Source organism: Lathyrus oleraceus, chromosome 6, assembly GCF_024323335.1.
Source record: "Lathyrus oleraceus cultivar Zhongwan6 chromosome 6, CAAS_Psat_ZW6_1.0, whole genome shotgun sequence".
Lineage (NCBI taxonomy): Eukaryota > Viridiplantae > Streptophyta > Magnoliopsida > Fabales > Fabaceae > Lathyrus > Lathyrus oleraceus.
Genome location: NC_066584.1, coordinates 18842264 through 18853346, shown reverse-complemented (window position 1 = coordinate 18853346; position 11083 = coordinate 18842264). Strand labels below are relative to the sequence as shown.

At 35.2% G+C, this 11083-nt stretch overlaps 1 protein-coding gene across 1 annotated transcript; it reads left to right on the top strand.

Moving 5' to 3' along the window:
• Nucleotides 1-934: 934 nt before the first annotated feature.
• LOC127093739 (histone H1) lies at nucleotides 935-2183 on the top strand. Its single transcript, XM_051032645.1, has one exon. The coding sequence runs from the start codon at nucleotides 935-937 to the stop codon at nucleotides 1556-1558; it is 624 nt and encodes a 207-aa protein (XP_050888602.1). The 3' UTR covers nucleotides 1559-2183.
• Nucleotides 2184-11083: the final 8900 nt, after the last annotated feature.

Below are 11083 nucleotides of genomic sequence, written 5' to 3'. Positions count from 1 at the left end.
GATGGCATGCTCTATCCTGTAGCACCAATGCACAAGTCAGCCAATCATTAGCATCAACGATAATCAATTCCATGCCAAATAAGTTGCATCAATACATGATATTTCATAACAGCAATCAATTTGCACTACAGAGAAGAAAGAATATCTATTGTTGTCATTGAGGATTTACTAGTAAAAGGAATCAAAAATGCTAAAAATACAATTCTATCTAGATGTTCTGCCGGAGAATGGACTTCTATTTTACAATGTGATAGCTTTAGAACTTCACTTCCTGCAGCAGCTGAAGTTAAATGCGTCTCAGGTGCCGGTTATTTTATCAATGCAAAAGCGGTCTCTGGAGCACAACACATTGAACAATTCTGCAGCCAAGTCGTTCAAACACATGCCTCAACAAAGAATTTGCCTTCGTCTTGCATCAAGACTTTCGCCTGTGCTGTGTTGCTGTTTGCAAAATGAGGTCGTATATATCAGTACACTTATCTTCATGAATGCTCACAAACAACAAGTTCCCATTTTTTGTCATCCAAAGCAAGCACCATTGGTTCACCTGCAACAAAACAATGTCAATGACTGCACTAAGGAATCCAATCGCTTGAATTTAAACTCAGAAGCATTCAGGAGGATTATTTCTTGTCAGATATCCGTTGGAAGAGAGGGTTCACCTGACGACTTGAACTTGGATGAACTGCGAGTGCTTTTCTACCCACACATAGAGTCTTTTGACCATTTGATTGATGCTGGGTTTGAAACCATATTCAGAAGCATCAACCTTAAATCCTTTGTGGTTACTCATCCCTCAACATCAAAAAGCTTATAATTTCGTTGGAAAAACCGGCCCTTCATCCGCCTCACACCATGAAGAAGAAGCAAAATGGTTTTAGAAGGCCTGTTATCATAAAAAAAATAAGAGGAATCATAACAGCAACACGGACTCATGGCAGCAATACCTACAACTTCAAATCAGTATACATTCACCTCTTACCTTGATCAGCTTCCTGCTAACTTCAAGAAGCTATTGCTCCAAAATTTGAAGAAGAATGTTGCTTCTGGAAAGCTTGTTAAGGTTAAAGCTTCATTCAAGCTCTCAGCAGCGGCCAAAAAGCCTGCAGTTGCCAAGCCAAAGACAAAGCCGGCTGCCAAGGCAAAGGCTGTGAAGGCCAAGACAGCCGCTAAGCCCAAATCTGCTGCTATCAAGCCCAAACCTGCTGCCAAGTCAAAGGCAGCTGTGAAACCAAAGTCCAAGGCAAAGCCTGCAAAGGTTGCAAAGACATCGACGAAGACGTCACCAGGAAAGAAAGTTGCTGCTGCTCATGCTGCTGTTAGAGTTGCAATATCAGAGACATGGCGAAGAAAGGCTATTTGGAACCGGGTGAAAGATTTTCATTTGCTTACGGGAATCCCTGTTACAAGTCACATTATTTCCCTAATAGTTGGCAGTGAAGACAAAGCACTGCAAGCAAGCCGGCATTTACTACAAGCTGGCTTCCATGTGAATCAATCAGTCCCACCTAGTAGAACAAAAAAAAGAGGGATGAGCAAGATTTGGAACTTTTTATAAACACTCTACTGCGATAACTGGGAAGGAAACTCACACAAGACGTAGTCGATTGACTCGTGCTCGAGCGGCTGCTTTAAGTGCAACTGGACAGTTGCCACCATTGAAGAAGGTAGCAGAAGAAAGTCAGAAAAATCCTCTAAGAGCCAATTCAAAAAGAGCAGTTTCCGATGATACGTATCTTCCGCATGAGAAGAGGGCAATTCTTCATGATGTCACTAACATTCGCTGCGAGAACACTTATCGGAGCGGTTTAAATCCAACTGAAAATCAGGCTAAGAAAAGAAAGCTGACTAAACCCGCTCAACCCGATGACTCAAAACCGGTGAAATTATCAGAAATGCGGCTTAGATCATCAGAAGATGTCATGTGTTCTGTTAAGTTGGAAGACTTGAACCAATGCTGGGAGATACTTGTTGAACCAATACAAACGGTTATGCGAAGATACAGTGTTCCTGAGCCTTATGAGAAGTTAAAAGAGCTGACAAGTGGAAAGCAACTGTCTTGTTGATACAGCCATTGTTTTTGCAAACTTCAGCATCATAGCCGAGCCACCACCTGAAACCACCCAAAACCAAGTGCAAAACCAGAGTTGTGATCAAAACCGAGACCGCTTTTGGAATCTTCATCATTTCACTGCAGTGACACAAAGTAATTGCCAAGTGTTAAAATCCAGAAATTTCCCAATTTGGGATTAAGACAAAAGCGATTAGAAAAAGCTAAGTTCAGAATACCTTTTCAAATTGCAGCATCAAACAGGACCAATCCAATACTGAACACAAAAAAAGTGTTTTGGCAGAAACCTCTTTTGATCTCTAGAGACCAAATTCGAAACCCTAGCCTGTGAGGATAAAAGGGGAAGACGAAATCAAAGGGAGGCGGATTGAAAAAACGGAGCAAACAGAAAAACCCTAAATCTAAAAATCAAAAACAAACCTATTGGGAAGAGGCGAAAGAGGGAGGTTCGAGATTCGTCGTTGTTGTTGCCACCGCCGAAGGTGAGCTTCTTCGTTTCAACCATTGGATTCTTACACAATTTGAGTGAGGTTGAGGGTTTTTGGAAGTTGGGGACGCGATCGAGAGAGAGGGGTTAGGTCTGAGTGAGCGAAGTTTGGGGCGTTTACTGAGAGTGATCGAGAGGGATTCGTTGAGAGCTCGCGAGATTGTGAGAGACGCGAGGGTAAGATTGTGAGTGAGATTGGGAGAAGAAGAGCGAGAGAGCTAGACGATGAAGTCTGTTTTCTTTTCTTTTTTTCAATTTTTTTTCTTTAATTTATTTTAGATAGAATAATCCATTTTTAAAAAAACTATTAAAATCCATTTAACTTTCCTAGGTATTTAGTTAATAAATTTTTGTTTATATTTTCAATTTATTTCCTCCTTTTCAATTCACATTCCCCTTGTAAACCCAACAGCCGAACGACTGGGTTTAATTAGGTTAGTCTAACAGTTTTTTATTAGTTTTTTTAGTTTAATTCTAATTTTAATCCACTTTAGTTTATTTATGCACTCTAACATCAAAGTAACAACTAGTCATAAGTGGCCTGGTGGAGAGGGGTGGTTTCCATAGTCTCAAGAGGAGTGGGTTCAATACTCGTATGTAGCACTTTTTTTAGTATTTCATTTTTTTTTAGTATTTCATTTTCTTTTAGCATTTTATTTTTTAGTATTTTATTGTCTTTTAGCATTTTGTTTCTTTTAATATTTTTTTTTTATGTCTATGTTTCTTTATTAAATTCGTCATGCATGCAAAACCATTTTAAAACTATAAAAATCATTTCTTTTCTCGATTCAATATCGAGCCCGTTTCCACACCCTTGTAAGTCGATTGCTTTTTTAAGCATCGCCATCAACCTCACATAGCTTACTCTTGGGCTTTCTTACAATGAGCCGGTTCTCTTGCACTTACACTCATATTTCGCATCATTTGTTGTTTGGGCCCGATTTAATTATTTCATGATTTTTGAATCCCCATGTGACAAAATGTACCCCACTTCCCCAATGTGTATATAATTTTGTCTTTGTTTTATTTCTCTATTTAGATACTGACACAAGAATAAAATCAACAACTTCAAAAAATACAAAAAAAATACAAACTCGATCCAACGTCGAGTATTTTTCTCAATAAACAAACCAACTCCTTTCTCTCTCCTATTCTATTCCAGTTTCTTTCAAACTCTCATCAAACACTTGATCCAACGTCAAGCCACTTTTTCTAATAAAAACTCAAAAAATATTAATTCATAGTCAAGACTTTTTTAATAAAGATGGAAGTGGAACGTGGTGTATACCACGCACTCCTGAGACTAGGATTCGAGATGTATATCTCGCCAATCCTAGCTCTCGCCATCATCCAAATTCATCCACCTTGTTTTCTCTCAAACTCTCATTCAAAACTTCTCTTAAACGTCCATCAATACTTGATCTAGGTCAAGTCATTTTCACAACAAAACTCAAAATACCTAATTCTTATTTAACACTTTCTCAATAAAGGTGGAAATGGAACATGGTGTATACCATGCACTCCTGAGGTTAAGATTCGAGACGTATGCCTCGCCAATCTTAACTCTCGCCATCGTCTAAAATTGTCAATGCGGTTTCTTCAAACCCTTTCTCAATTAAATTCCAAAATACTTAATTCATATCTTAACATTTCTCAATAAAGATGGAAATGGAACATGGTGTATACCATGCACTCCTGAGGCTAGGATTCGAGATGTATATCTCGCTCATCCAAGTTCTCGCCATCACTCAAAATACATCCAACCAATCAAACTTTTTTCTCGCCGTCGTGCGATTAATCAAAAACCTTTTTCATAAATGAAAGATATATTGTCTTAAGTGATACAAAACAATGTTTCGGCAACGATTGTTGAGTAGAGATAAATGACGCTTTTCCGAATGTAGATTTATAAATCCGTTCGATGTGTGGTATGCGTCCACTCCTCATCTGTTTTGGGTAAAACAATGTTTTCGTCGATTAATACAATATAGCCTTCGCTAAAATCGACAAACAAACAAACATTTTTCTACCCAGAACTACGTAAGCCTTTATTTCTCTTTTGAGATACGTAGGAGCAAGATTTGTAAATCTTGTCAGGCCCATTAATAAAAAACTTATGTTTAGTCCTTCGTCAAAAATCCAAAAACATTTCTTCTCTCTTATATTCATTCTTTCCCACCTAATAATTCGAAAAGCCTAATATTTTAACTAACACTAACGCACACAACTGACCTAATGGTTCCCGTTGAGTACAACGGACGTGAGGGGTGCTAATACCTTCCCCTTGCGTAATCGACTCCCGAACCCTGATATTGGTTGCGATGACCATATCTTATCCTTTCTTTTGTCCTGGGTTTTATCATATTTCCCCTTTCCTTTTTTAGGAATAAATAAAGTCCGGTGGCGACTCTGTTCAGTCCATCATTGCGAGCGTGCGATCGCGCTTCGCTTTGAAGTCGTATCCCCATTTTTTTCGAGGTGCGACAATGGGATAAGAAATTTTAAAAATATTATTAGAATATAGGTCTTTGCATTATCTTTCTAACGCATCTGACTGTGCCTCAATCAAAGTTTTTAAACTCAAAATATGACATTTTCGTACCGATTACACTAATGTTCGGTTTGACTTTTCACACGTGGTAACCGATTACACTGTTGTTCTGCCAGACTTCTTACAACTGCTAAAGGATTGTATCGATTACACCCTACGAATTTTTATTTTTTCGCAGCAGTAAACATGTACAAATTCAACCAATCCTAAGAAAAAGTCCTGATACAAATTCACACAACATAATACATTACGATATCAACTAAACATCAATTAAACACAATCATTTCATCATAACACATATTCATCAAATTAAAACATGATATTAACTGTCATACAAGTAAATTAGGAGAAAATACATAATATTATCTAAATAACATAACTCATTAATGATATGAGAGATTCATAACATATGATTTTTTTTAATGAATAATCATCTAGTGCTGCAATTTTCGTAGGAGTTATAATGGATTATGGGTTCAGGGGAAACCATAATATCCTAAACGCTAGATAAAAATATCATAGAATAACTGATGTGATGTTTTCATTCTCTTTGATGATTTCCGCAAGTGCACGGAATGTATCGGGGTAATATAAAAGGTTGTCAAACCCATAGAGATCAATAATCAATTCTACCGTTATTTATTATTGCTATGTAAATCTAAGGCTAATCAGATTTTTTATGAGGATGGAAATTTAAAGCAGAAGATAAATTAAGTTGGGTTTAAAATATATAATAAGCGGAGACTAGAATGTGATTTCCGGTGTACCTTGAGGACTCAAATAAATATCGCACTTAGTTTTACTTTAAAATATTTTTTGGAGGAAATATTTATTTAAAAACACTGCTCACTTCTGTGCAACCCATGTTATGTTTTGAAACCGTACAAGTCATGATGCCGCTCCACGTGATACAATTTTTTAAATAATTTTTGAAAACTGATAAGTCCTTATTAATTTATAAACCGTTCTCGCTATTTTTAGAAATTAAAAATCCAAATTTTGTTGATCGGATATCGATCTCACACTGTCATGTTGTTAACCAATATTTGATTGCTTTCACTTTCGCGCAAAACTTTTAAATTTAAAAACTAAAAATTCAGAACAAGAAAAATAAATTAATATTAAAAATTAGCGTCAATAAAGTTTATCGTCAGACTCTAAACGGTTTAGCTGGATAGATTTGACATAATATTCATACTATATTTAATATGCATGCAAAATAAAAACTCAAACATAATAATAATGATGATAACAAGTAGCATCAACAACTAGTATGCAAATATATATATATATATATATATATATATATATATATATATATATATATATATATATATATATATATATATATATATATATATATATATATATATATATAGAGAGAGAGAGAGAGAGAGAGAGAGAGAGAGAGAGTAATTACTATGCACTGTCAGTATAAAAAGTTTTACACCATCGATTCATCACCATCACCCGTTTGTATTACTTTATAGATTTTTAAAATAAAAGTCAAACTTGTTTCAACATCCAACGGCTATGATTAACTGACAGTATAAAATTCTTTTACACTGTCAGTGTATTTCAATTAAATCCATATAGAGAGTAATTACTATGCACTGTGAGTGTAAAAAGTTATATATATATATATATATATATATATATATATATATATATATATATATATATATATATATATATATATATATATATATATATATATATATATATATATATATATAATTTTCAGCACGATACATGTAGAATTTTAGTTTCAATTTTATGTATAAGTGGTACTAGTAAGTGATGATAGTATGTAGAACTTGCAATGAAAACCGTGGCAATTAAATCTAATAGAACAATCAAAATGGCAATTATAAAATTAAGACTTAAAATAGTAAAATGCAGAAAGATAAAGGAGAAAATACATACGGAAAGTAACACAATGCGAGAATTGAAAACCGGAAAATTGGTAAATAAAATTATGGAATTAATATGGCGGAAAGCTTAAATGATGAATGATCCAAGTACAAACATGAAGCTTGCAGAAACTTAAAACTATGGTGTGCTTATTACTCAATGTGAGCAATTAAGCACTTTTATAATAAGTGATTTTTCAGCCTCCTTCATACTAAGAAACTTTGATCCATAAAAACCTAAAAACTAAGACTATATATAGTGTATGAGCAGTTGAGACAGTCATGGTGAAGTGGGAGAAGAGTGAGCAAGTTAGTAGTTATTTTTCTAGACACGAAGCCCATGACGGACGCCATGAGTCTTAAATGGTGGATGTGGCTGGTGGAGGGATGGAAAATGCCATGTCCCTGTGGCGAACTCCGTGCACTTCAGACTTAAATTTTCTTGCTTTTTCTTCAAGGTGGGTGCCACCCCATGAGTTCCATGTCATGTCACATGCCAGGGAGGTCGCCACTGGTGAATTTTCTACACTTCTTCTCCGTTTTTTGTCATTTTTGTTCCGTTTTCTCTTATACCAACTCCTACTTTGAAAATACCTGAAACAAAGATAAACTACCAACATAACACTACATAAAAACATGAAATTGACATAAAACAAACTAAAATGGCATGTGTATCGAGTCAGAAACATGATGCATTTCATGATTATCAAACTCCCTCATACTTGAACATTTGCTTGTTCTCAAGCAAGCCGCTACACACATGATTTTTTTTTTTGAAAAATGTAGCATTTATAATGTAAAGACTCAAAAACAATAGCGTTGAAATACTCATACTAGGCTACAAGCTCTATTTCGTTTAAGACCGCATTGATAAGTACTAATTCACACACTAAGGATATCATAAGAACACAACTCCACAATTGTACGGTCATAAACGTCCCTCCTATGCAAACCAATCTAAATCATGTTATCTCGCTCAAGTATAACTTAATCATTCTTTTTTTTGTTCTTTTTCATTCTAGTGCGATTACATTAAGCCTGTCATCCTTTCACACTAATAGTAGAGAAATTTGTTAGTGACTATGATCTTACTATTATATTTTTTTTCTTTTTCGTGCACTTTGGCTCAAATTATTGACAAATAAAAGGATTCAACACCCTTGGGCTAAATGACGGGGGTAAGGGTCACCTAAATTAGAAGGAACATTCCATTTTTATTCATTTTTATTTCTTTTAAGCTTATGATCATTCACTTATTTGCATTGACTTCCTGCGTAGTGTGTGCTTAGGATGGTGCTGACTCCTAGATAAACTACTTAAGGACTATTAAAGAATGAGAATTCAAGGCTATGAACATAATAAGTACTCAAATTGATTTCCATATTCGGGAGACTTAAAGTGTTAAAATGATATCGATCTTGTACAGTTTTCCCAACTCTCTATAGTCTAACCTCAACTTCATCGTAGCCTATATACTTTCAAATCATGCAATAAAGTTCTAAGTCATGAAAACAATTTTTTTTGGTATGGCTGAAGAAAATGGAAGAATCAACAAACAACAAGAAACCACACATAAAGACTCGACAACAAATGTAATGGCTATACTAACAACAATTAAACTAGAAATTGATAAAATCCTAATAAACATGAAATAAACTAAAAAGCAATAAATCAAACTAAAAAAACAACAAAAAGAAAGTAGTAAAGTTCCTCCTTCACACTTAAACCAAACATTATCCTCAATGTTTCGATAAAAGTGGGAAAAGGAAAAAGAACCTGGACGATAAGAATCAATATCTACTTCGGCCTCGTCCTAGACCTTGGCCTTGCCACCAACTACAACGTTCGCCTTGTCCACCATGACCACCATGTCCAAGTCTGGTCTGGAATTCAGCATACAGGCTAGACAATTGCTCTAGTATCTGGTCATACTGAGTCTGGTGGTGATCCTCAGTTGCCTGAACAAAGTGCATGTGGTCAAGTAGAATCTAGTGATTTTATGCCATAGAATCCTGAGTAGTTTGTAGATGTTGGATTTGCCCTACCATGGAAGCTTGTCATATCTAAATCTGTTGGATGTTACCACCCATGATGTTTTATGAAGCTCTCATGTGACGCACATGCCCCACCAGTGAAGCTTGTGTAGCCTGGATCAGATGCACATTATGAAGGTGTGAAAACATACAAGAAATGAGGGTTGAATTGAGTTTTGTAAGCAAAAGCTTTTTCCAAAACAAGAACACGCCACTAATAAGTTAATAACAAAGAGATAAAAACACAAGTATTTTTATCCTGGTTCGCTTGAAACTCAAAGTTACTCCAGTCCACCCGCCAAGGTGATTTTTCCTTATACACAAGGACTTAATCCACTATAATCAACAGATTACAGTAATCACAAAGAATAACCTTCTTTGTCTTCTGAAGAATCCAACTATACCCTAGTCCCCTTAAGGATTCAAAAAGAACAACCTTCTTTGTCTTCTTAAGGATAACCTCCTTAAGGAATCAAACAAACAGTTTGAATAATATTAAAAAATAATAATAATAAAAAAAACTGTTTATTGAGTTTGTTTTAAATGGTTGCATCTTAGTATGACTATTAAAAGTTTGTGAAACTTATATGTTTTGTTAGATTTAGGTTTCTTTATTCTTTCTTTATTCTTAATTTATTAAAATAATAAGAGTATTCATTTAGATTCTAAACCCTTTTTGGGACCGGTAGCGATTTTTAGGTTTATTTTCTTTATATATATATTGAAATTAAATTTAGTTAACTTCTAAATAAATTATTCCTTTTTTATATAAAATAAATTGATCGAATTCGGATTCAATCTAATTTTTCGCAAATAAATCGAACGAAAAAGGAGATGGTATCGAGCCTTTAACTCCTCTCCTCAATTACTTGGATATGAGTAGTCTTACTCGGCCATTAGAGCAATTGTCATCTGTTACAAAAAAAACTTATAGCCCCCGCCACATCCAAACTCTTTTCATAATCAAACCTTAAGTCAAACTGATTTTCATAACAAACTTGGATGAAAAAGGAGGTGGTTCGGAGCCTTCCACTCCCTTCCCCGAGTACTTGGATACGAGTAGCCTTACTCGGCCATTCGAGTATTTGTCGTCCATCCAAAATACATTAACCTTATTTAAATCCTTTTACAATTAAGGATGAAAAGGGAGATGGTATAAAGCCCTATATTTATCTTCTCGAGTACTTGGATACGAGTAGCCTTACTCAACCATTCAAGTAATCGTCATCCAATAAAACATTCAACCAATCAATCTTGTTTTTCGCCCTTGTGCGACCCCAAAAACATTTTTAGAAAAGAGTATGCAACATCCATTTTGATGCGAGATAAATAAAGACTTCAGCCTCCAAGTAAAGGTTTAATCGCTTAAATGTGATTCAAGTATCACTCTCTTTAAGTGAAATTTATCCATAGTTCTCTTTGAGTAGAAATATGTATGCCTTGAGTTCTTCATAGCACCTGGGGATACGTAGGAGCAGGATTGCGAAATATTGTCAGACACATTAATATTAAAAAACCCTAAGTATTTCCTTTATTTCTTTCTTTCTTTTTCTCACTCAGTAAGTAGAAGATAACAATTAACATTGTCTAACACTCTATCACAAATCTAACTAAGTGGTTCCCGTTGAGTACAACGGATGTGAGGGGTGTTCATACCTTTCCCTTGCATAGCCGACTCCCGAACCCGAATTTGGTTGTAACGACCATTTTTTTGTGGGTTTTATCGATATTTTCCCTTTTCTTCATTTGAATAAATAAAGTTCGGTGGCGACTCTGTTCAAACATCTTTTTTGTGAGCGTCTGAGCACCTTGAGAAGGATCGTGTTTTTCGAGATGTGACAGTTGACGACTCTGTTGGGGATGAGGCTCCATGCGAGAGAGTGTCAAGCCTAACTTAGTTTTATTTGTGTTTATTATTAGCTTTGTTTGATTTATTTTTCTATCTTTTTTTGTTGATATCTCATTGTATTATTATTTGTGATCTGTTCATTGGGTCTCATTGGCATTTATGGGGATATCTGTTTATAA